Genomic DNA, 27,288 nt, shown 5'->3' with positions numbered 1-27,288 from the left:
AGACGCTGGTTAAGATTACGCACGCCTGATGCCAAATCCATGTACAACGAAGCCACGAGGCATCTTAAAGCTGCTCTCGCCCTGCTTCAAAAGAGGTGTATCAGCGATGCGCTGGTACGAGCTGAATCGCCCACTGACGCAGAGTTTCAATTATGGAAATTTACAAGAAAGCTCAAACGGCAGCCAATACGACGTCATCCCATTCGGAGCATTTCTGGTTCCTGGCACATTGGAGACGAAGCTCAAGCTGAGGCTTTTGCAAACCACCTTCAAGACCAATTCACGCCGGTGATTACCGCAGAGGCCTCAGAAATCGAAGCAACAGAAGACATCGTTCTCTCGCCCCTCCCAGCTGAAGACCAGATAACTGGATGTACAAAAGAAGAGGTTCTTGAACACATCAGAAGAGTGAAGGCAAAAAAATCCCCTGGATATGATCTAATAAACGGCAGAGTCCTTAGAGCACTGCCTGACTCCACCATAGACTACATAACTATGGTGTACAACGCCATGCTCCGCATCCGGCACTTTCCAGCCTGCTGGAAGCGCGCCGTGATTGTGATGATTCCTAAGCCTGGCAAACCCGTGGGAGAAATTGAGTCGTACAGACCAATTAGCCTGTTGCCAGTACTCTCCAAAATATTCGAAAGAATATTTCTGGAACGAGTACTGACACATCTGGGACGCCAGGAGGCCATTCCAAACCATCAGTTTGGCTTCAGGAGACAGCATGGAACACCGGAACAGGTTCACAGAGTTGTGCACCATATCCTTGGAGCCTTTGAAGAAAAGATGTACTGCTCTGCCGTCTTTTTAGACATCAAACAGGCGTTTGATCGAGTTTGGCACCTGGGACTGCTGCAGAAAGTGAGGACCACCCTTCCAGCCCCATTTTTCGCGTTGCTATCCTCATACCTTATTGGAAGAACCTTCCAAGTGTCAAGGGGGCAAACAGTATCCTTGACTAGACCAATTATGGCTGGAGTACCACAGGGTAGTGTTCTAGGCCCAACACTTTATACTTTATTCACAGGAGATATGCCAACTCCCGAGCCAAATATAGGAAGTACAGATGCAGTACTCATAGCGACCTATGCAGATGACACCGCCATCTTATCACGTCACGTATCTGCGCAAGAAGCTTCAGACTCACTACAAAAATATCTGGACTCTTTCGGACGCTGGGCAAAACGGTGGTGTATCACCATTAATGCACAAAAGTCTGTACATACTACCTTCGCCACTAGAAGAGGAGATTGCCCAAGCGTTGCATTGGGGCCCACTATTCCCAAAGCCTCAAAAGTAAAGTACCTTGGTATCACTCTTGACAGAAGGCTGACTTTTAAAGCGCACATAAGTCAAGTAACCTCAAAATGCAAAAGCAAGCTAAAAACCCTCGACTGGATGCTGAGAGCTTCAAGCAAGTTGTCTTACAGCAGCAAGGCCGCCATCTACAAGGCAATAGTTGTCCCAACCTTCGTATATGGTATCTCTCTATGGGGCTCCTCGGCGAAGACTACAAGGAACAAAATTCAGACCCTGCAGAATAAAGCACTACGCAGATGGACTGGAGCCAGCTGGTTTGTAAGAAACTCAGTCTTACATAGGGATTTAGCAATTCCCACAGTTGCTGAACTCATTGGGCGACACAGTTCAAGATACGCGGACAGACTTGCAGCGCATCCTAACCATCTCGCAAGCAACCTGGCTATAAACAACAATAGGCGAAGACTGAAGAGATTGCATCCTCTAGACAATATTAGAACTAATTAAGATAGTAGCTACAAGTGCAGAATAATTGGCATATCTGCCCTCCCATTAGTTAAGGTTTAGAGCTAAATGCGCTATAGAGTCTAAGACAATAAGCTGCAACAAAATAAAGAAATAAAAACGAAAAAAAAAAAAAAAAAAAAAAAAAAAAAAAAAAAGAAAGCTCAGTCTGTTAGTTAAGATTGTAAAGATTTGCAGGCTTTGCCAAAACTCATATGATGTTTAATACGAACTTCTGAGAATATAAGTATAATGTGAGCAAGTTCTGTTAACGCTTATCTAAAATTATAAGGCTCTCTTCTAATCTCAAGAAACAATTTGAAAGTTCAAGCTTGCATAAATCTTAGACTGTTAGACTGATTAGCAGCCATTGATCAGATAAAGCTAAAAGTCATAAACATATAAGACGCTCCTCTATGAGTAGCCAAAAATTCGATTAGAGAAACCCATGAGTGTGAAACAATAGTTTTATAGCCTTTGTCCAAATGTATAAGATTTCCTACAAATGCTTAAGACTCTCTTATAAAAAACGAATTTAAAAGTTACAAAAACTTTACATAATTTCAAAACTGTTAGCTTGAGCTGTTAAGCAGCAGTTACTGAAGCTCTTCTAACACTTTTATAAACATGCAAAGCTTTTCTTAACATAAAGCCAAGACTGTTAAACAACTCTTCGAAAAAGTCTTCGAAATATATAAGACTAGCTTAACTAGACTTAGCTTGGGCTGTTTAACAGCGATCTCTCAGTTTCTGCTAACACTCTTATAAAGACTCCTTTCGAAGAATTTATAAAGAGTAATTTGTTAACATAAAGCCTGTTTAACTGCTGTATAAAACGCTCTACATAGCTAAAAGACTCTCTTCTAAAAAGCCAATATGTAAAAAGGGTAAATGGTAAACGGGGCAAAGCAGCAAGTGGATTTGGGTGGCAATTGATTGTTGCAGCAGGTCAAGGGTGCTTCGGGAGAGTTTGGGTGGCTGGCTTGCAGGTGAGTTTTGCTTGCCAGCCAACTGAAATAACATGAGCAATTTTTAGAAAAGCGACGACAAAACGTCGAATGAAAGATAAATAAAGTGCAGAGCGAAAAAAATAAAATGTTAGAATGTAGAAAGAGAGAGAGAGAGAGAAAGCAAGAAAAAAGTGAAAAGTAGCGAATAACTCGCGAACAGAGCTATAAATCAACGTGAAAGCAGCCAGAGGCGCCCAGAGGGGCGTGGCAATGTATCTATTACATGAACGCTGTACGCGCTGTGAACTGTCGCAGCTGCAGTCGCAATTTTTTACTTTTATTTTTATCAACGTTTCGTTTCATTCCTTTTATATATATTTTTTTTATAAGTTTTCTCTTTCTAGTTTAGTTGGAGCAAAAATATTTTTGCAAGTGACAAAAATTGTTGCCGCTTAAATGCTACGCGCATCGATTTTGATTACATTTGGAAGCACGCCACGCCCATGGCCAGCCAGCTAGCCAGCTAGCCAGCCAGCGAGTCATCATTTACTTGTCCACCTGCGCCGGCTCCATGGTGTACATATCGCGAAGCAGTCGTGCTATCGGCACATTGCCGATAGTCTCCTTGAAGAAGAGCGCCTCAATGGTCGCCGCTCGTATCGTGCGTAGCGAGGGCAACAGCAACAGCAGCCGGCCAAAGCGCGTCGCCTGTCGCGGATAACGCAGTCGAACATGATCGGAGAGTATGCACTGCGCCTGATCTTGCAGCATCTCCACGGGCTGCACATCGCACAGGCCGGCGGTCTCGGGCGCAAAGAGCGCAATCGCCTTCATGCAGCCCACCTCGCTGCCATCGGGCGTTATTTGCCGAAACCGACAGAGTATCTCCTGTATGGTCTTCATTTCCATTTGCGTCGCCTCGTCCTGCAGCACGCGCTCCTTGATCAGCGGCGACTCCAGTATCGGTGTCAAATCTAAGGGTATGGTCCACTGAGCGAGATTGAGCAGAAAGAGCTCCTTCCAGGATTCCTAGTTAAGAGAGTTAAGAGATGAAATGTTGTTATTAAGTTTTCGAAATTAAAATTATAAATTGTATTATGATAGTCATATATGTATATATATATAATAACTTCTAGTTTAATTGGCTGTTAAATTGTTAATTTGTATTTGGATTTTAATCAATTATTGCTAGAGTTGAGAAATAAATGTAAAATTCTTAAGTAAAGCAAATGCTCTTTTTATTTAAATATGATTCGATTGACTCAAAAATGCTTTCAAGATCTATGTATGCTAGTAAGATAAAAGATATAAGATTAACAGAGATGCCAAGCTGGAGATCACTTTGGAAAAATTCTAAATGAAAAGAATGCTTAGCAAAATGAGGAAAATTCTTTACAATTTGCAGCTCGAAACTGAGCAGAATATTCTAATTTATATATTATATAATGTAATATATATATATATATATATATATATATATATATATATATATATATATATATATATATATATATATATATATATATATATATATATATATATATATATACATAAATTTTCATACATATATAATGCCTTGTTTAGTTGCATCTGATTCCTTGTCTAATTCTTATGTTTCAACAAACACCTAAAGTCTATCTCCAATACTTAGGAAATGCTGTTCATTGCGGTTCTCTGCTTATTCATGAATGGAAAAAATATATTGCTTTAGGAATATGCTATTGCCCGTCCAGTCTAGAAATATAGACTCGTGAATATTATCTCCAGCTTAAGCAGTTATGGTCAATATATCGACGTTCATTAAAGCTGTGATAAATGAATGAATCAGAAGTAATCAGCCGACTCTCTTTTGCTTTAATTCTTAAGTAATCACAGTAATTAAACTCGGTGTAACTTATCACATCATCGGGTGATTACATAGTGCGATTACTTTTGCCCCAGCCTGTATTTTATACAGCTCTGAAAAAAGAAGATAAAATTGTATCTTCTACAGCTCTAAGGCTAAAGTCAATAAAGATTTCCCTAGTGAGCTCAGATTCTTAGATTGACATATTGGCCTAAGAAATGTTGTTTTACGACTTTTGGGCGTGGTCAAGTAAAAATAAATGTGTTTCTCAGTTTCAAGCTAAGATGTCAAGCTTTGCAATTGTATCGCAGTTTACCTGCGTAAAGACTTATTGAGTCTAAGGTTTTGTCTGTTGGGGAGTGGCAAAGGGCAAAACATCGATATAGCTGTGAGCGAGTATCATGCAGTCGTTAGCATCTGGTTGTAAGGTTGTTACTTGTTTTATCATTCTATGGATTCTAGGCTCTTAAAGCTTGTTTATTGAAAGGCGCTCAGTAAATCTAAAAAGTAAAATGGCAAATGAAACTAAAGGCCTAATCTTAAGCTGCAAATAAGAAGATTCCCTTCAAGTAAATTCCACTTCCCTAGATGAAATGTTAACTTATTTTCAGCTAAGCTGGCTAAATGTTTCTGTAAGTTTTCTTATGCATAAACTGCATCGATATTCGGTGTAAGCTACCTGCAGCAGTAAGTGTTGATCGTTCTTGGACAAGGTCTGGAATGGCATCAGACACTTGACCCAGCGCACGGCCATGAACAGGAGACGAGCCGTCGTCTCCTGCATCATCTCCCAGGAGAGCAGGCGTGAGTCGAGCAGCTGCTGTGGCAGCGGCGGTGGAAAGAGCAGCGCATTGTGCTGCACCTGATACTGGATGAGCTCCTGGCATTTGTCCGGACTGAGCAGCAGTTCCAAGAAACCGTTCGAGCCGTGGCAGGCGCTGCTGGTGCGCGTTGTTGCCGGCGCCGCAGGCGGAGGTGTGGGCGTTGTGGGCGTGGGTGAGCCCGAAGTGTAGCTAAGCTGTTTATTGTTGCTCGTATTGTTGTTGTTGTTGTTATTGTTATTATTATTGTTGTTGTTGTTGACATGTATGCTGTGCATGAGTAGCGCATCATTTGCGGGCGGCGTTGTTGGATTGTTTGTCTGATGCGAGTTATCGCTGAGGCAGTGCGTGGAGCTCTGGGGCGGATGCGGCGATGCGCTGGATGCCGCCAAGCTTTGCGAGTCTGTCAACGTGGGCGCCGGCGAGACGCTGCCAGCGCTCAAGGGCGGCGATGCCGATGGCGACGGAGTCTCCGTTTCCACATTAACGCGCGGACTCTCGCTGCCCAGGCTAAGACTGCCAGCGCCGTTGGCACCGCCGCCGCTGCGCGAACCGATGCTCGAGATGGACTGTATGGAATTGCTGGGCGAGGGCGAAGAGTAGTTGTTGTGATTGCCAGCGATTGCCGCCGACGTGGCCTGGCCATAGGGTGTGGTGGAGACGACAGCAGCCACAGCCGTTGCCGTGGCTGCCGTAATGCCGGGCAGCTTGCTGGCCGCCTCGGCGATGAGATTGTGATGCAGTAAATGTGGCGGAAAGGTCATCGCAACGCTTGACCCACCGCCAGCAGCAGTGACAGCACCACCGAGTGCACCGCTGCTATTGCCATTCTGCAGAGCTCCATGTGGACCCAGCGAGTGGCCATGTGCCGGATGGTGAAAGGCCGTGGCATGGGATCCCGCCTGCTGCCCCGCATGTCCCGTCTGCGACTGGTGTGTCAGTGCCGGCGCACCTTGTGGCGCACCTGTGGGCAAATGGAAGCCACCCGGCGGTGCATGCGTCGAAATGTGCTGCGTATAGTTGAACGATGCGGAGACGTTGGTCACCAGCGACACTGGCAGGTGGGTGCCATGATGATGATGCAGTCCAGCAGCGGCGGCTGCGGCTGCCGCCGCATGGTGGGCCGCCGCCGCATGGGCGTGGTGATGATGATGATGGTGGTGGTGGGCGTGGGCGGCGGCTGCATGATGCGCCGCCGCTGCAGCCGCTGCATGATGATGATGATGATGCAGCTGGGGATGCAGCTTCGGCTTGCGTGGACCGCGCTCATGTTGAACAGCTGTAAATATAAAGCGGAAATGGGGATTCTGATTATGGACGATCAAGTAGCGATATGTTATAGTTAGCATAACTGGTCTGTTATGAATTGAAACTGTTTTCAGACTAATTTGCTTTTACTTTCATTTGACAAATTCAATTTGAATAATGTTTAGCTTCGGCTCAACATGAGCAACATTGAAGCAGTTGAATTGGAATGATATTTACGGTATATATTATATATGTTACTGCATGTATATATATATATATATATATATATATATATATACTACACCATATACTTTGTTAACGAATGTAATTTTAATTAAATCTGTGTCCTTTTATTTGCTATATATGTTTGAAGACACAACCTAAATCGTATATATCCCCACTATAAATTAGAACATTATAGCTTCTACTCAGAAGAAACTCATAGAAACTCTTCTATTTTACAAGGATTCAGAGTTTTAATAAACAGTAAAATTTCCATTTGCAGCTTAATACTTTAGTTTCTAAAGAAATATACACTACTTCTTATTGAGCCAAACCTTTTTTGCTATGAGCAAAAATTCTTTGAGATAGACTCAGCTACGAATTTATTTTTGGTATATCAAAAATATAGTTAGAGATCAAATTGAAGGCAACTTATTTTGGAAATTTTGTGGAATTTAATAATATAAAAAAAACAATAGTAAGATCAAAATATTTAGAGGGATACCGTACTAGATACAACCTTTAATTTAATTAAATTTATTTAATTAAAATTTATTTAATTAAAGTTTATCTACATAAATTTATTTAATTAAGAGCAAAAGCTACAATAAAGCTAGTATTAAATTCTTTCATAAAAATACATAACAAAAGTAAATGTTTTCAGAGTTCATAAGCCTAGTTTATTAGTAAAAACTTGTTGCAATTATTTGATTCCCGAAAACTCCATTGGATTAAAATAAATGACTTAGAATTTAGATACAATTCTTATTAATATATTTTAGCCTTATATAGCGAAAAAGAGCTTATAAATTGTGACCACGCAAGAGTGATACTCTTTTCGATATATATATCTCAGCAGCTAATAATATCGTCAAAGTTTCTAAATATTCAATATAAATTGCCATTTATTTATGAATTGATAAATACGTAAAGAATTTCAAATATTGATTATAGAATATATATTCTTACAGTGTTAATTCGGCCACCCTATAATATCTACAGCTAAACTCAATATGTGAAGTATGGACTTCACTATATATACTAGGAATATCTCTATATTCAGATATACTAGGATTATGACCCATTCCTTTACTTACTTTACTCAGCAGGTCGTATAATATGTTACATATAGATAGACAATTGAGAAATCTTTAATCTTAAAAAATCTTTAGAATATGGACAATGATAAAATAAAATGATATAATATAAACTTAAGCCATTCCCCAAGACGGTGATTATGATTAAGGTAATTACCTTTAAATTCCGTGAAGCAACAACAATTTAAGCTGGAAAAGTGCAAATGTGGCTAAGCTGATAGCATTTAAATGCACGAATTTCACTTATTTTCTCTTATATTTGAATGTATCTTAAATGTCTTGAACTCTCAATAGATTATTTTCGCTGATTTTGCTTTTTTTGCGGCATTTACATTTATCCCGTCTAAGGATCTGACTACGCTTTTATTTGTCCCTTGTGTGCGTTTGCTCAACTGTTTTGCATAAAATCAGTTGAAGTGTGTAATTGCGTTAATCTGCTTTTAAGTAGTTAAATAAATAAAGTTAATTTCAAAGATACTTTGAGTGGCTTTCTTCTGTTACTTTTTCTTTGTTGCCCGGCAAAAACTTTGTCAGCGCTTTGAAGTGTGGGTCGGACCTGGCTCTGCGTAGGCAAATAGCAAATAACACTTGGCTCTGTATAAGCAGCTAAACACATACACACAGGCATAATAAACCGATTATTAAAATGCGAGAGTGCAAGAGAGAGAGAGAGAGAGAGAGAGAGAGAGAGAGAGAGAGAGATAGATACCCATGAAAAGATACAAAATGTTAGTCCTTTAGTAGTGGCAGCCAGGTCGTGTGAACTGTTGCATATGCCCCAAGCCTGGACCCGGACCAACACACACACATGCTCCCATCTCTCTCTCTGTGTGTGTGGGTTGCTGTCATGACTTTTATTTGTTTGTAATTAAATGTATCTATAGCGTGCGCGTTTGTAGCCTTGTATCTTGTGCGTGACGCAGCGCAAAAGGGGTGACATTTTAATCCGCAGCTAATCGCATGTGTGAGCGACTGTGCGTGTGAGTGTCTGTGCTGAAGTGACTGCAGCCAGTTGACGGCGCCTTTGGCACTTGAAAACTACTAGCTACCGCGCTCCAGCTTTATGGTCTCGACAAAGCTTTCAAAAGATCACAAATTTCAATTAAAGAAAATGCCAAACTCATCAAATTTTTACGCTGCGGGTTAAGCGGCAGCTGGCAAAACTTGCGACAACATTTTTCTCAGCGCCCGACAGACTCTTAAAAACTGCGGTCTGCATCAAAAATAAAAAGTTCAGCGCAAAGACTTCCCCCCTTCGACTTGGGCAACTAAGCCCCCTCCAGACCCAAAGACTCTGGGCCAAATTGTTAACCCTTTGCACGCGACGCCTTCGTGCTTCCTCCACAATTTCTTGCTGCTCAAACAAAGAAACGTGTGAAAAAGGCAAAAAATTAAGGGCATAAGCAAAAATTAAAAATTTTTTTATTTTATTTCGCTGCGCTTTTTATGACGCCCCCAAACACCCCCAGCTCCTAGAGCCTTTTGCTGCTTTTTCTAACTTGAAGCGCCGCCATTTTGTTTTAGCGCTGTCAAAGTTGATGCAAAAGAAAAGAAGAAGCAGACGAAGAAGCAGAGCAAGATTTGTCGCTCTCTAACTGATTTGATTGCTGGCAAAGTTATGGATGCAAAATGCAAAAGTCGTGTCATGCCGCCTGCCTCGGCACACAGCATCAAATCAGCTGAAGGCGTTTTTCCTACTTTGCTTGCGGCTATGCGAGCATTCGAGCGATTGGTGTCAAAGATGCCGCCATAAAGGTCATTGGCTCAAATTTAGAGGAATTGTGAGACTGTTCAAGGTATGCTAAAGTGAGGCGAAACTTAGCTAATTATTAAAAACTATGTGTATATAATATATATATATTTTAATAAATTATGGTAAAAAATATTTTATATTATATTATTATTAATACATATCTGGGAGGACAGGACAAAAGTTGTTATCTCAAAATTTTGAGATAACCGAAAGTCTATAAACCCTATCATCATATCACATCTATCATCATATATCACCCCATCATCATATACATCACATGAGCTCTAATCGTCTGCCTTACTGATGACTTCTCGTGATTTCAGTCATCGAAGTCTTCTTGAAAAACCTTCGTCGCTAAAATCAAATTAAATTTTCTTCTCTTAACATTTAGTAACAACTTTGCTATTAACTCTAAAGTTTACTTTACCTCAATAAGATTCGTAAGTTTCATTAAATAATAAGCCCCATTCCTAAATACCTGACTAGCAGAAGTCCTGCACCACATCTTGCATTGTTTTTCTAAGTTTCTAAAAGCTTTTTTCATTTTTCAACAACTGATATATTCAGACGTCAGACTCTGCATATATGGTATCGAATACCAATTTAACTGTCTCCAAGTATTATAGTCCCTAAGCTATGTGCAATAAAACTCAGTTTCATGTGGAAGATATCGACAGATAAGAAAGAAATGAGGTAAAATTGCTAAAGAAGAATGATGAAATAAGTCTAACTTTTTGGGGTCTCTTAAAGTCGTCAAGCTATGCGCACCTAACTTAATTTCAAGAAGCAGCTATCAAATGATATAGACAAAGCAATAATTACAGCTGTGTTCATTCATAATATAAGAAAATAACAATAGTAAGCTCAATATATTTAGAGGGATGCCGTACTAGAAGCAACTTTAAAGTTTTCAGAAGCAATTGAAGAATTGCAAGGCAGAAGGAAGAAAGAAGATTAGGTGTATAGAAATTGAAATAAGTTTTATTCTAAAACCTAAAATTGTTCAAAGTATTTGAGCTGCCCTATTTCCATTCTTTGACAATTTAAACTGCCACTAAGACTTAGAAAAATAATAAACATATAGACAGAATTTGCTGTAAACATTTTATTTTTAATTTTTAATTGTTTAATAATAATATTAAAATGCTGAGAAATATCATAGAAAATTTAAAAAAAAATCCAAATTAAGTAAACATATTTCTTAATATTCTGAAAATAAAAACACAAAACTACCTAAAAGAGTTATATAAAAACATATATTAATTGTAAAAAAACGTAGAAAAAAATACTTAAATCAAAGTATTGTTACGTTTGACTTAACATATTTGCCAACTTTGCAACACCTGCCCAAACTCTCAGGACAACCTGAAGAGAAGCAAAAACAAAAAGGTATCTACAAATCTAATTAGCAACTCATTACGCATCCTCGAAGCGTAGAGCAATAAAAACGGCGAGTAAAAGAAACGGTGAAAACATATTGACCGATTTGCTGAAGCTAATCAATTAATTAGGGCAGCGGGCGGCAGGAGGCAGGAGGCAGGCGGGTGAGTGAGGGGCGGAAGTGCAAACGCATTCGAGCAAAAACAATTATGTCAAAACAGGGACGAGGCCAGAGCTAGGGCAAAGGCAAAAACGTCAGAATGCCAGACAGAGAAATGCGGTAGAAAAATTAATGATAAGTGGCAAAGAAAGGGACAGTGAGAGAGAGTGAGTGAGAGAGATAGAGGTGAAGTGTAACAGCTGCTAAATTCTCAGAGCTGAACGCTTGCCGACTTCACGACCGAGACACGCAAAAATCCCAATGAATGATCATCAACTGGCAGCCCACAATGAGGAGGGGTCCAAGAACCTGGACTGCTGCTGTCCGCTGCTCGTAAGCTGAAAAGCGCAAAGCCTCGTAATGAGTGTGTTACCGATATATATAAATATATATATATATATATGTTATATATATATATATGGTATTTGCTATCTTATAGCTCTGCAGATAATAAAAATACGATTGTTTGGCAGGCAAATGAAAAGTAAATAAGGCAACACAGCTAAATGTAGCACTGAAATGAAATACACAAAAAGAAAAAAAAATAAACCGTGAAATTAGAAAAAAACACACTTGAAGTGATTCGATGCGGTTGGCAACGGCATGAGGGGGTGGCACTCATCCCCCTGCAGCCAGGGGCTGGACTGTTCAGATGAGCATCGCCTTTGGCTTAGCAACTGTAAAGTGCATAATAGTCCATAATGCCCATTGTTTATGTCAGCTCAAGCAGCGCTCGAGCCAGGGGTAGCGCTGCAGCCAGTCAAGTGACAAATTGCGTGGGCTACGATTATAGTTGCGATTCCAATTGCATTGCAATAACTGATAAGAACTCGCTATATATGTGTGGAGTTTTGTATTTATATGGAAGCGAAACAGCTGTTATTTTTCACGGAATTCATGAAATCTACTTAGGATTACCTTTGCTGTGCACAGGTGCAATAGTGATTTGTTTTGAATATGGGTACAATTTGCAGGAGCATTAGAAGGAGTCGTTGTCGACTATTTAATATATAATTGAGACCAACTATCAACCTGTCTGCTCGACTGTGTGTGTTTCTTTCTCTATCTGTTTCTTCAGAATATTAAAATGGAAACATTTGCATTGATGTTCACATCAGAATAGGATAGTTGAGTATACACTGAATCAGTTCAAAATGAAAAATCGTGCGCAGACTATCTAAAGTATAGAACTTTGAGCAGTAGCAACAAATGAGTTAATACTCAATTGTCTGTCTATCTGCTCGTCTGACTGTCAATCACTCTGTGCGGCTATCAATGTCTGCGTCCTCTCAGAAGTGAAAAACCCTTCTTTCATATCAGAGCTAACGTAAGGATCAAATTATCGATATTGTTTTAATTTTCATAGCTTTTTGCGTGCAATACCAAGATATCTAGCCAGGCTGTTTGGATGAGTATGTACTCTCTATTATATTATAAGTATCTGATAATAGTGACAAACTATCAGTCTATTATGGTCTTGAACTTGATTAAAATACTGTGCCGAGATTTGAGCTACAATTAAGTTTTCTAAATAAACTCGTCCTTTACATTATCTAACTTGTCTAGCAACTCATCTTGCTGGACTGAGAGCTGTATTTGTTTCATTATTTGCATTTTTATTTATTATTTATTTATATAAAACTTTTTAGGGAATTCAATTTATTTGAGTCTATTAAATTGAAGTTTCATTGCCCTGAGTAAGCTTCAAAATAGACTTCGATAAATGTGCAAATGAGTTTCCGTTTAACAATTTTCGGCTTTACTGTCGCACAGCAAATGCATATAAAGTTTTTCACCTTGTGATTTACTTATTTGTTTATGCATAACCCTTAACTTTAGCCCATTTTGAATATTTAACAATAACTTTTGCTGCCGTTGCCGTTGCCGTTGTCGTTGCCATTTGCCATTGCCTCGCTCCATTTTTACAATGCGTCAGCTGCATGGTTGAGCTGGGTGCGAGGCGAGTTTGGAGCAGGGGGTGAAAGGCTTTTACGCTCTGACTCTGTCGCCAGGGCCTAGTGAGTGAGTGATTTTAAATCCGCTTTTAATGTTGACACTGACACTTTTGTCATTCACAGACACACCAAAACACACACACACACGCACACACGGACATTTTGTTTGGTGTGAGTGTGTGACACATGCAAGCCAGGCGCATTTACATGTCGCACACTGCCTATCAAAAGTGTATGCACATAAAGTAGTAGGCTATAATGTCAATTAAGAGCAGCACTGCAGCTCGCATGTAAACATACGAGTGTGTGTGTGTGTGTGTGTGGGGTTGCTTTGTGTGTGGCATGGCCTGCAGTCATGTGTGAATGCAGTGCGTATACGTAATATGGCGGGCGAAATGCGTGTGAAGCGGGCAGCTTAAAAGCTGCTTGCCTATACGTATATAAATATGCATGTATATATATAGTATATAGAAATAAACATGTTTTTATATAAATACAGCAACCCAAAATCAATACATATAAATGTGGTCATGAAATTAGTCGCCAAAAAGTCGATTATATATATATATATGTATATATATATATATATATATATATATTTAGAGATAGACATAAACAAGAACAACTTCATTTGCTATGACCGCAAACGTAGGCGATTGACAACACGGCGTCCCAGTTACAGCTCAGCGCTTCAGTCAGTTGACAAAAGGGCTTAACTGCCCCAGAAGTATGCTGCAAAATGTATACTCTATATACAGTCGAGGGGAAGATGAAGACGTGGAAGATGGAGCACAAGAACTATAAAGTGCGAAAATTTTCCATTTGCAGTTCCCTTTTTCATTAAATTTGCACTTGACTGAATTTGTTACAGTCTTTTGTTGTTGCTGTTGTTCTTGTTGTTTTTGTTGTTGTTGCTGTTGCTTATCTTGTGTATTCTGCATCTGTTACTTGGCCAGAGTTGTCAGGCATTTGCGTTAAGCATTCTGTTTGCTGTTAGCTTTGTGAACTTTTCAATTTATGGAAAGTGCTAAAGTTACAATTCAATTGCCTAGATAAACTGAAAGTAAATTTTGACGATCATTGATTCGACATAGAGCAACGACAAGGCAAATCACAAAAGCAGGGCAAGTGCTTGTCAGGCTTCTGACTCGAATTTTGTATTAATATTTTAATTAAAATATTTTTTATTTTCTTGCAGAGCTAAATTTTCCTTTCGAAAGTCATTTTAATGCTGCAGCAAGTCAAATATACTTATAAGTCAGAATATATCGAGCTGACATAATAGGAACTTAAGGAATTGGAGTGTGTGGCTTATTGAAGCAGTTTGACTAAGTAAAATTTCCATAGTTTGCAATTTAGTTTTTTGTAAATACGAGGAAATTCTGATTAGTAATTAGGATTAAAGAAGTTGGAGCATCGCTGAGTCAGCTGTAAACTAACTGTAAAATGGTCTGAAAAATTTCAATTCGAGTACTAAGCACAAAATTAAAATAAAAATAAAAATCATTTTAATAGCGAATAATTTATCTGCAAATGGTAACTATTTTGTCATACTTAATCTGCAAACATGAAAGATATATACATTTAAAAGGCAAATGTAAATGCCTCTACATAGTATATATCCTAAATATATTATACTATTTCTCATTTTTATCAAATGGCCGAGCCATTAGAGCTCACTTTTCGGCTCATCACGCAGCCAGCAAATATGAAGACCTCAATATGCACACGCACACGCCTTCCTAGGCACCCTCACCCTGCCGCACACCCACTCAGTAAAGTGGACGACCCGCAAAAGGACATTTTATTGCTAGCGTTTTTTTTCGCTTGATGCGAATGGGATTTGGAAAAGCGACACAAATCACTCAAAATGAAAAATCCGCTTAAAATGCCGCGTAAATATTTGTAAAGAAATAAGAATCTAAGAAGATGAGATGCGAGAGCAAGAGAGAGAGAGGGAGAAGGAGAGAGCGAGCGCAAGCATCATCACTATGCGTGATGATGATGCCTGACACCCATTTGTTGGTATACAAATGCAAATACCATTAAATGTGACAAGTGGCAACATAATTTGTTAAGGGAAGCTCTCGCCGTGTCGCCTTTTTTTCCTTCGAATATTACCATACAAAGCGGCCAACATTTATAAGACAGACGCAGTGATAGAGATGGAGCAAGAGAGGGGATGCAGATAAAGTAAAATGAAAATGTGCGCTGTTTGTCATATTTTCCCATCATAACTTATTTGCCTCAGAGGGAGAGAGAGATTTGTATTAATAAAACGTTTTTGTTTTTATCTAGCGCTGTGCAACACTATTTTGCAACACTGGCAGCTTTTCTAATTAACTTTATGGACAACATCGAGAAATCAGACTAAAACAACATCGCACAGAACGCAAACAAAATGGAAACCAACTGAAAATGGCTAACCACATGGCCAGCCCCATAAATTCCATAGAACAGAAGAAGAAGAAGAACAAGCTCAAAAAATGAGGGACAGAGGCATGGGTATTGTATATATAGAGAGAACTACTCTTATGTTGTAACACAAACGTGCCTTGAACGATTTTTGTGGCTTTTTTGCTTTTTGCTCTAAACAACAAAAGCACTTTGTCTATGCGAAGGGCTACGCTGTTACTGTCAGTGTGTGACTGTGGGTGGGTGTATGTGTGGGTGTGTGAGTGTGTATGGCTGTGTATGTTTATTGTTTATGTACGGCAACCAGCCAAGAAAAACCCCAAAAAGGCAGCTAACATGAGGCTTTCCAGCGGCAAACTAAGAAAATGCACAAGGAAAAAGTCCAAACACATGTTCGGGTATATAAAATTTTGATGCTCTAAGTGAAAAGCGTTTAATATACTTTGTCAGACGGTATGTGACAAGGCGTGGCAGTTGTTTTACATATGATTTCGATATTTTTAAAAATATAGTGTTACTTGATTAAATTTCAATTTATCAAAGAAAGTTTTTTAGTTTGTTGTTGTTTTTTTCTTTATATTTAATATGTATTATTATTATTTATTTATATTTGTGTAAGTGTAACAGACAGCAGAAGGCTTATGACAAACTGAGTCGCTTTAGTTATGTCTATCAGTCCGAATATTCTTGTCCTTTTCGTCTACAAATTAAATAAACGTTGAGACTATAAAATAAACAATATTTTATATAGCTTGTTAAAATATGTCTTGACAGATCTATGTAAGTTTAAATTGTTCAGTTTTCTTTTTGTTGCTATTTACAAATGAAATGAGATTTGAGATTACGAAAAAGGCAAGAATTGTTTCTGATTAAAGTCAATTTGAGGGCTAAGCAAAGTATATACAAAATTTGTTTTCACTTTTGATAGACTTAAACAAGTTTTATGAAAAGATATAGTCACTGTTAAAATCAAAATTTGTATCATTTTTTTCATACAATTTTTATAAAAATAGAAAAGATACGTGTGGAAATATAAAACTTATTAAAGAAATCAATAATCAATATTAATAATTCTTTAGATATTTATACTTTCTTTATATATATATATATATATATATATATCTATATGAATGCTGTATAAATTATATATATGAATATATCCCTTATATCTTCAAAAAAGTTTTGTAAAATGTAACGAATAAAAAACTTTTCACATTTAAAAATATTAAAGTAAAAAAAATAAACGTATATAAATTTTATGTTGGGATAATTTGATTAATTGTTCTAAATTTTGATTAATACTATGATGCAGAATGAATCTTGAAAGATAAATAAATCATAAAGATATTATTGCCAGTAAATCTTTTTGTACAATTTTGTAAGTTTTCAGTCTAGGTCTGGGAAAAAACAAGATTTATAGGTCAAACTCATTGTGCTTCAGGTCCTAAATATATGTAAGGTTTTTTTTGTTACAAATTATAAGCCTAAAAATATATTCCTATATAATTATAATTAATATATATTATAATATTTTATAATATATTTAAATATATATATATAATAATAATAGTACTAATATGTGCCCAAACATGCGCTCAAAAGGGGCTTTTAAAAACATTTATATTAAATGTTTTGTTCATATAGTTTCTAGTGTAAGGGTATCTAATCTTTGGCTTTTCGAACTTTTTATCTATTTTTGCTTTTATTTATTTTTTTTTTGGTTTGTTGTGCTTTTGCCCGTTGTGCTATTGTTGTCACCTAGAGAGCGTTATTTTGGCCAGGCAAGTTCAGTGGGCGTAAGCTAAAGGGCGTGTCTTAACCACTACCCAGCTAACTGCTAACCCAAGCCGTAAACTAACTTTGCTACTCGCTTCAATACGAACAAATCTTCTGTTCGTGTGCCCAGAAATTTCGCATTTGACGTCGTCTAAGGTCTAAGGTCTGTGGGTCTGGCGTCCGACGACTGACGTCTGACGTCTGAGTTTGGTATCATCATTTGATTGTCAATACATTTTAGTCGCATTTTCAGCGATGGGATAATGCATGTAATCCGCTATTAAGTGCACATTGTCAATCGACACTCCCACCCAAAGGCGAATTGCGTGTGAGAAAATCTGCAACAATTCTCACGCTGTTCGTCCCCCTCGGCTGCTGTTGCTGCCGCTGCTACTGCTGATGCTGTTGTTGTTGTTGTTGTTGTTGTCCTGTGCAGTGAACCCATCAATGATTGTTGCTAAATGGTAAATTGTAGCCATAGAGCCGTTGCCATATAACCATAGATATAGCCATAGATGTTTGTGTATTGCTTTCATTGCCGACGTTGTCATGTGTTTTTATGCTACATTTAATGTTGGCTTAAGAGCTTTAAAGCTAGCATTGTTGCATTGAGTTGTTGTTCGTATCAGTTTGGGCTGTATTCAATTTGTTTCTGTACTTGATAAATGGGTGCGAAAGCGGTCTGTAAAGCTTGGTCAATCGCAAATGGCCAAAATAAAGTTGAACAAGTTAGTAATATGCAAATCATTTAGTGACTCAAGTGAAACTTATTTACATTTATCTATTGCCAGACAGTTGTGGTATAAGAAAGGCAGAAAGGAAGAGAAATTATTGAGGATTGTCTAGAAAAGGATAAGCTAGAGGAGGCAGAGAGAGTTAAGAGATTTGTGTAGGCATGGATTAGCAAGGGTTTTGGCCTATTATTTATACAACTCTTATGTTTTTCATTTAAAAGAGATTTTTAACTACCTTAAGAATACCTTGAGTTCGGATTTAAAAAACTGAACATTTTTAATAAATACATTTTTAATATTAAAATGCTTAGCCAAGGTCAAAGTAACAGAAGATATAAATGTCTACACAATAATAAGCAGCTCAGAACTACTCTTCCAACAATAATACATTTATTATTTCTTTTATAGTTTCATCTATTCAAAATGTCCTTATATATATTTATATCGCCAGCCCCTGGAATATATATTTCTATATATATATAATAAGGTGTAAAATATATGAAACCAGCTCTTAAATATATTTGTCACAGCTAGTTCACACACAATATGCTTAATTTGTTATAAAGAATATGATTTGTGTATAATTTAGCAATTAAATTCAATAGGTTAGGATGATTTATGATTAATGGCAACCTTATTGAATACCTTAACAGTTCGATGTCATCGATAACTTAAGTAGCTACTGAAATATATCGAAAAAAGCATTAATCTAAGTTAATCCTCCAAAAAGTTATATTCACATTAATAAAAAAATAAAATAAACAAATAAATAAAATAAAAACAAATAAATAAAATAAACAAGTGACCGAATTTTGATTGGTCCGAAATTATTTGAATTAGTGAAAATCAAGTAAAGAGAAATATCCTTCTTCCTTTCTTGAATTTATAAACATTTTTATTAAATTTGCCCTCAAAATCATACAAGTAAAAAGAACAAAGTTTAGCTTCACTTAACAAACTTTTTAAAAATTACTCTTTACATATTATAGAATCCAATAGAAATACAACACGTTGTAGATGATTTCAACAGCAAAGCGAGAAAGAAAAATGTTAAAGGTAAAAATTTAATATTATAATTATTTTAAAAATAAAAAAAAATATTATAAAAATAAGAGAAAATATATGATATAAGATATTTGTGTAACTGCTAAGGAGTTTATTCAATATATCAATATTTTTGTATAACTGAAAAGATTGAAAGTGAAACTAACTTCTTAGAAGCTTCTTTTACATTTCCCTTAAGCTGTTGAGAATATGCCCAATCTGACAAAGAATCTTGCGATCTACTTGCGCTCTCGTATCTATTAACAAAAATTTTCAATTTGTGTCTGATTGAAAACACTTTCTCTATATTGTACCCTGCCAACGCCACTTTGCTCTTGACTGGCTGGCAAATGAAAGTCACGTTCCATAATTTATGCACTACACACAAAGAATGTCGTTCAGAAATCAAGTGCCGCCATTTGAGTTCTGCCTGCCTTCTGCCTGATGGGGAGAGTGAGAGCTGCGCATAATTTATAATCAGCTTAATGACAACTACAACAAAAGGAGCACAGGCACTTGGAGCAGGCCCATGTAAGTCTGTGAAGACTCCAGCTAGAAATGGGTGCGGCAGGCGGAGGCCTTGCGGCATTTTTGGTTTTTGAGTTTAATGTAATTTATGCCGGGGTAGCAAACCCGGCTAATTTGTTGCATAATTAAATGAATTTGGCAAGCAAAACAAAGACTTGCGGCTAGCGCCCAAAGCCCCGTTCACTTACCGTCTTTATTCATGGCCGATTGAAAGCATTTGGCCAGGCGGCAGGCGCGACACTGATTGCGATGTGTTTTGTCCACAGGACAGCGACCCTTGAGATCACCTGTCGCCTTGCAGGTGTAAATCCGATTGCGATGAATGCTGCGCTTGAAAAAGCCGGAACAGCCTACAACATAAAAAATCCATTAATGAGAGAGAGACGTACAGTGTTGTTAGACTTACCATCGCAACTGTAGATGCCATAATGTTTGCCCGAACTGCGATCGCCGCACACCTTGCAAGGTATGTCCAGCAGGCGATCGCCAGCTGTGAATATAGATACAAAATATAAATAAATGAGATGTATATATAATGGTAAAAATGATTATAAATATATAATATTTATCTTATTTCATATATATATGTATTTGTTTTGCTAAGATGTTTCAAAGAGTTTTCTGTCTTATAGCCAGGCTTTCATTTTTGAAATAATATTTTACCATTTTTAAATATTACTATTTGTTTTAAATTATTATTATTATATATAAATATTATTATTATTTTTTTAGCTAGTGTTATTTATGTCCATTATATAATTTGCGTGCATCAATCTTATATAACTTTTGAATAATAATTTCAATTTTGGCAAATTTCATATTCTAGCCTGAGATTCGAACTTGAGCCTACTTAACTGGTAATTTATCTGCTAGATCAAACTATTTAGATTATGCTGCTGGAATTCTAGCACTTATTGATAGGCTGATGGTGGAGTTCGAAGGGAATTTAATTTGTATGATTTGAATGCGATCGTTTCTCCTGAGCTAGAATAAAATTAAAAAAAAAAACAAAGCTAGAAAAAATAAAAAAAAATATATTTTTGGAATTATTTTCTTTTAGTATTTTATTTCAAAATTAATAAATATAAAATATATGGATATAAATGGAAATTTATAAAAATAATAACATAATAACGAATAATAAAAAATAGGGTCTAAATTTGGATTAGTGAAAGAAATGAAACTTAAATTAATTTATAATAGATTAAAAATTAAAATAAATAATTGAAATAAAAAAATCTTTGAACATATTTATCGATGCATTTTACTATGTGGCTTGCTATATCGTAAGTATAAAAGATTAAAATATAGATAACATGTTATGAAATTGGGCCAATTAACTAGTTAAAACTTATTGTAAATATAATAGAAAAATTGTTGAGAATTTATTATAAAATGTAATATACATTAAAAAGTTAAGGCCTATTGAAAATAAGGCCCAATGAGACTGTAACCAACCCAAGAAAAGAAATAGTTAATAAATTCTGTATTTTACAGATTTTTTAACTATGACCAACTTCAACTATTTTCGGCTTCTGCTAAATTGGCTAAATACATTTCTCTAAGCCCCCAACTCAAGTGAGACTGTGTTTGAGTGTTTCGTGTCGCAATATATCCGCATATTTAACTTATATTTAAGAGCTAAGCTCGGCGTCAAAGCCTACGTTAGGTAAACACGCTGTGGCACGCACAAAAGTTGTTGCATACTTTGCGGCACTGTTGCCGTATATTTGCCTGCCACATGTGTGTGTGTGTGAGTGTGTCGCGGATTAGCAAGTGAAAATTGCACAAAGCTAGCACATAATGCAAGTTATACGGTGTTAGCCCTTTGCCGGGCGGCACACACGCTTCACAAATTAAGTTGAACACTCGGACACTTGTCAAAATAAAGCGCGCCCGTTTGCGTTTGTTGTTGTCCTTTTTCGGCGGGGTCCTTTGTCCTTTGTGACATTTGACATATTGTCAACTGTCGGTTGGGTTGCCTCTGGTTGCGACGCGTGTTGCCAATTTTCACACCCTGCGCATCGCCAATTGTCCGCAGCGTGTTAACACCCGGCACCCCAGCCTCGCCCTTCACCCCTGACCCTGACCCCTTCGGGTTGCGCACTCAACAATCTATATAGTTGTTGCTTTTCAGTTGTCTGTTTTATTTTTTAAAAATTTTTGTTGTTGATTTTAAATATTTTTGTTTATTTATGCCATGGCATTTGCTTCTCTATTCTTTCCATTTCACTTTTTTGTTAGCTTAGCAAGTTGCGTCAACTTTCGCATAATGCGTGCGAGTGGGTTATAGCTTAGTGTGAACTGTTCTACAATATGCTTTTTGACCGGTATGGAAATCTCTGCACTGTTTTCATAGGCTAAAAAGGTTGCCCCACTCAGTTCAGTGGGTGTGGGCGAACGTGGGATTTGCTCGGCTTGGGCGTGGGAATTGCGAATTACGCATATCTAAATTTAAGAATTGAAAGGGTGTTAAGTATATAGTTGGATCAGAAGGGAAGGCACAGATTTCGTACAATTAAACTGAGCCAAAGAGCGGTTTTTAAGTAAAATGATTGAGAGATAGAAATTAAAATTTGATTTAAAGAATAATAACAATAATAATAAAAAAATAATAGAACATTTAATGAAAATAAATAAATATATATAAATATTATATATTTTATATGTATATATATACTATAAATATTTAAGTAATTAATAAATACTATAATATTAATACTAATAAATATGTGTATGAATAATAATCATAATAAACACAATTATAATAACATTATTTAAGCTAAGAATATTCATGTAAATAATATCGATAAAAATATATAAAAAAATATATAAAATATATAATAAAAATATATAAAAGAATCATCAAATTATTATTGAAGTATATATTTCTTAAATGCTTTTGAAATGTTTTAAGGTTATATTAATATTTCCATTATTAATAAATTAATATAATCATATTTACTATTTATAACAATATTCTTTATATTTATTAAATTTACATTCCGTATAGTTTGCGTCTCAATATTTATTTTTTTATTTTTTCACTTTATTAAACTATAGTTTTCCTCATAAATATGAAATATAATTATTAAAAGCAACTAATAAAAATCAACAATAAATTGTAAAACTAACATTACATATTCTTTTATAATATTTAATTAAATAAAATTTCAATTATTGAATATAAACTCTACAAAAATAAAATTTTCTTTAAAGTGTAATTTAAAATTCATTCGACAAGAATTGAAACGAAACAATATTAAGCAAGCTAATAACAAATTTTCTTTTTATATTTATAGTTGACTTCAATTTTATCGTTTAAAACAAGAAGCATGATTTTAAAATTTTTTATTTATTTATTTCAATTATTCTTTGAACTTTTATTAATTAAATATATTTTTATATTGAACAAATGTTCTTAAAATATTTTATTTATCGTAGAATATATAATTTATTTTGCTCCAACTTAGCGACGGCTTTAATGGTTTATTTTACGGAAAATTCCGACGGTGTTACGGTGAGATTGCGAAGTTTACCTGTGCCCATTTTCCGCTGATGGAAATATTTAAACCCTAAAGTATCCAGCGTGCTTAAGTTTATGATGACTGCGCTGATCACACGAAATATTTAATCGGGATTATGTTAATTTTTAGTTCGAGCACAATTAGCACTTGGAAAAATCACAAATCAACTTTTGACTAACGCACGCGTAAAAATATTGAATGCATTTGCCGACGCAAAGGACGACAACGGCGACGACGACGACGACAACAGCAACGACGACGACGACGCAGCTGCTGCGGAGCGGATGCGGATCGTTTTGGCTGACGGACCAACTGTGAATGGCGCAGCCAGCAGTAGCTGAAGCTGAACCGGTGCCGTAGCCGTAGCCGGAGCCAAAAGCAGAGCAGAGCAGAGCAGAACAGAGCAGAGCAGACCGCCAATTACGAAAGTGAAGCTGCCAAAGGAGAGGTCCTTTTTTGCAGTCAATTTGACAGGATGCAGAGCAAAGCCAAAGGCAGCCAAAAAAAAAGAAGAAAAACCCACCCCAACCACCCACCCTCGGTTCGATGCTACAGCAAAGCCACAGCACAGCACAGCACAGGACAGCGCACAGCACGGAAAAACCCGAAACCGAATGAGGAAAATGCAAAATGAAAATGAAAATGAAAATGTGGAAAGCGCAGCGCGTTGCGAAAAACCAAAACGTCGACGAAAAAGTCGAAAATTTACGAAAAGCTACAAAATGTTACATTTCATCCCCTGCGAGAGTGGGCGCCACAAAGGGTATGCAACGGCAAAGGACATGGGTTCGGCCAGGGACACGGGCAGGGCTGGAGAGGCGGGCAGCCAACCGGAAAACGCCCTTTTTTCTGCGCCTGCCGCCTGATGCGATTACAGCAAATGAGGAGACTTCCTGCCGTCCACCATTTTCCTACTTTTTTTTTGTAGTACACTCACACATATACACGCACACGCACACTGCGACATATCCTGTGGCTTTCGACAATTCACCACAAAATGTCAAGAATGATGAAAAGCTAGCGACGGAACGAGGCGACATCGTCGTCGTCGTCGTCGCTGGCGCTGACGTTGACGTCGCTCTGCCACTGTATTGGTAATGGCATCTGTTGTCTTGCTCTCTCTCACTCTCTCTATCTTTATATATGTATGTCCTGCTTGCGCTTACCCTCTTCGACTGTGTATCTCTGTATCTGTGCCTCAGCAAATATCTTTGCCAGCAGAGGTCGCAATCGTGACTGCTGCTGCTCTTCGGGCGGATGCCTCGGTGGCTTCTTTTCCTCTTCTTCTTCTGCTACTTTTTTCTTTTCTTCTTATTTTTTTGGTTCGTCCTGCGCTTGTAGGCTGTCGGATTATTAGTTCTAAAGTCAGGATCTCAGCTGTGATGGCGCTACAATTTGGGGCATATCGAAATGGTTGAAGTGTGAAAATTCGTTTGAAAAACAGAGAATATTAGTAATTTTGATGAAATATTGTATTATATTATTTATATTTAGAATTTTATTTTATACATTATTATTTATTTATTAATATTTCTTAATATTCCACGTTTTTAAGTTAACTAGCATTTGCTATCTAAAGTCTAATGGCTTACAATAGAATTACAAATAATAAAATTAAAAATTAAAAATATTGACAATAATAATCTTAACATAATAAGATTGAAATAAATAAATATTCTAATAATTCCTACTAGTTTTCAAATTTTATAGGTTTTGCAAGTCAACTATTTGTTAATCAATAATCTAAAACTTGAGCAGGTTTTCTGCCTAAAGCTGTTTCAGGAGAGTCCTTATTCAACAAACAAACTTGGCTTTTAACTACTAATTCACCTTCTTTTTGGTAATATATAAACATTTGAGAATTTTAAGATTGCAGTTTATGTAAAGAGAGCCAAAGCGAATGAATATGATTTTAATATTAATTATTTTTTTAATATAAACGGATTTTTTATAAAGTTTTAGCTTAATTTGTATACTGAATAAAATTAAATTTGTGTACTAAACTTAATTATTTTTACAAAATTTACATACGTTTATTAAGTTTTTATTTATTTGTTTTTATAATATTTTTTTTATTTTAAGTTTTAAATTTTCAGTTTAATTTTTAAATATTTTGCTTCCCATTTTCATTTAAATGTTTGGTAATTCTTTTTCTATTGTTACATTTAATTTTAGGTATTCAAATCTTAAATAAAACGTATTTGTATAAACTGGTTTTTTTCATTATTTAAAAAGTATTTAATTCTTAAACTAAAAATTGAATTTTATATGCAAATAAATTTTTTTCAAAATCCACACATAAAAGACGCAAACCAAAGAATGCTATTTAATATATATAATATATTATAATTCTCTTATATTCCACCTAAATCGAATAGGTTTTAAGTGCTTCAAGAATTCTGTGTAGCGTATGTCAGTTGGGGATAGTCAAGAATATGTCATTTGCATGATGTATGAGTGTATGTACGTATTTGGCTATATGTGTGCTGCTGTGCATGCATGTGTGTGTGTGCGTGTAGGTGATTTTTCGAGTGTGTAAATGTGTGTGCGTTGTGAGAAATTCGCAATGGCGTTTTCTGAGCTGGCACTGGCTGGTTGTTGTTGGTATGTTGATAGGGGTTGATTTACTGACTCGCATCTAAATTGAAATGACTTTTGTGACATTGTGTATTGGTTGCACACACACACACACGTTTATATATATATATTTAGATATATGTATTTATACATATTTTATATATATTTAGCATTTCTTATATAGCGAATAAATTGGTGTAGGCAGGATTCGGCTTAGCGGTCAACGTCTTCTATATATGTATGTTTACCGTTTTGTGGGTGGAGTCTTGTAAATCGGTATTTTGGCAATAGCGAGTGGGATGCAGCGCGGCAGCTATTACACAGCCCATTTAGTAGCCGCCGGTTATATAGTCGCATATACTGTTAAACACTAATCCAACCGTTCCGCACTCACACACACACACACATATGCAAGCTGAGTCCAGCCCGTCGCTTTGATACAATCCTGCGGTTATATTAACCAGTCAGAATGCAAAGTCATTTGACGAAACGCCAGCGTTAACTCATACCCTACAACCTGCTGCTCGGCGCCTCCTCCCATCAAACACACACGTACACACACATACATACACGCACGCACACATATACGCACATATATGCACACTCACATGCCAAATTTGCGGCATCAAGAAGTCGCATTTTTTCTATGCCCCAAAAACTCTTAGACCTCTCTCCGCTCACCGACCCACCACAGTTTTCATTGTGTGCGTGTAAGCATTTAGCCACGCCTCTTAGAGCAGAAAACTCACCACTTTGTCAGTTGCAGCGCATGCGCTCTGCACACAGTTCGGAATGTTGTTAATTCGAACTTTGTTCGAAACGTAGCAGGCGAACGAATTGCTGTCATCGCTGCTTGGACTAACCCCTAAACGATGTGTAGCCAAGTAGCTCATTCTTTTCGTATACCTCAAACAAATCAGCAGTGTTCCAGTACAGAAAAGTAATTTTTTTTTGTTATTTTTTTCTGAAAAATAACGCACCGATTTGCCGACTGTGAAATAAACTCTGTGCAGGTAATTAGAAAATAACATATATAATGCGAAGATTATGAGACCTAAAGTTGTATGTTAAATATGATCCCTCAGCGCAAAGCAACTATGGATGGATATTCGTCAAATAACAGCTACCAGTTTGGTTCCAGGCAAAGTTTTAGCTGTCCGAATGGCAATTGTTGCCCAATGGGTGGATCGGCACAAGCTCCACCATCAGGTTGCCCTGGTGGCAATTGCTGTCCTGGTGGCTTTTGCATGCGCGACAGGTCACTCAATCGGTCATCTTGGCATACACACAATGGACGTCAGCAATGAAGAGCTGGACGCTCCATCTCTGGCAAAGCGGCGCGTGATTTCGTGAATTCGGTTCATGTACATCTCCTCACCGAATGGCAACTTTATTTAAACAGTCATTTTTCTATGGACACAAAAACGTAAGCACACCTACACGTACATAATATATATGGCTCTCTTGGGAGAAAAGAACTAAAAA

At 36.9% G+C, this 27,288-nt stretch overlaps 1 protein-coding gene and 1 long non-coding RNA gene across 2 annotated transcripts; one reads left to right on the top strand and one right to left on the bottom strand.

Moving 5' to 3' along the window:
* Positions 1–3,169: 3,169 nt before the first annotated feature.
* On the bottom strand, positions 3,170–23,248 carry LOC111602300 (steroid receptor seven-up, isoforms B/C). The gene is made up of 6 exons (XM_023319300.2): positions 23,239–23,248; positions 20,363–20,386; positions 20,106–20,189; positions 19,888–20,049; positions 5,246–6,666; positions 3,170–3,749 (listed from the first exon to the last, which is right to left on the bottom strand). The coding sequence occupies exons 1-6, from the start codon at positions 23,246–23,248 to the stop codon at positions 3,267–3,269; spliced, it is 2,184 nt and encodes a 727-aa protein (XP_023175068.2). The 3' UTR covers positions 3,170–3,266.
* Positions 23,249–26,682: 3,434 nt separating this feature from the next.
* LOC111602322 lies at positions 26,683–27,288 on the top strand. The gene is made up of 2 exons (XR_002751605.2): positions 26,683–26,816; positions 26,889–27,288. It is a non-coding gene; the product is annotated as an uncharacterized LOC111602322 (long non-coding RNA).

This window comes from Drosophila hydei, unplaced genomic scaffold (genome assembly GCF_003285905.1).
Source record: "Drosophila hydei strain 15085-1641.00,03,60 unplaced genomic scaffold, DhydRS2 tig00000149-arrow-pilon, whole genome shotgun sequence".
NCBI classification, from domain to species: domain Eukaryota; kingdom Metazoa; phylum Arthropoda; class Insecta; order Diptera; family Drosophilidae; genus Drosophila; species Drosophila hydei.
This window is presented reverse-complemented; position numbering and strand designations above follow the sequence as displayed.

Coding starts and splice junctions, on each gene's coding strand:
- LOC111602300 (XM_023319300.2), bottom strand. Junction 20,050..20,105: donor TGGCATCTACAGTTGCGATG/GTAAGTCTAACA, acceptor TTTATGTTGTAG/GCTGTTCCGGCTTTTTCAAG. Junction 6,667..19,887: donor ATCGGCCATGAATAAAGACG/GTAAGTGAACGG, acceptor TTATATTTACAG/CTGTTCAACATGAGCGCGGT.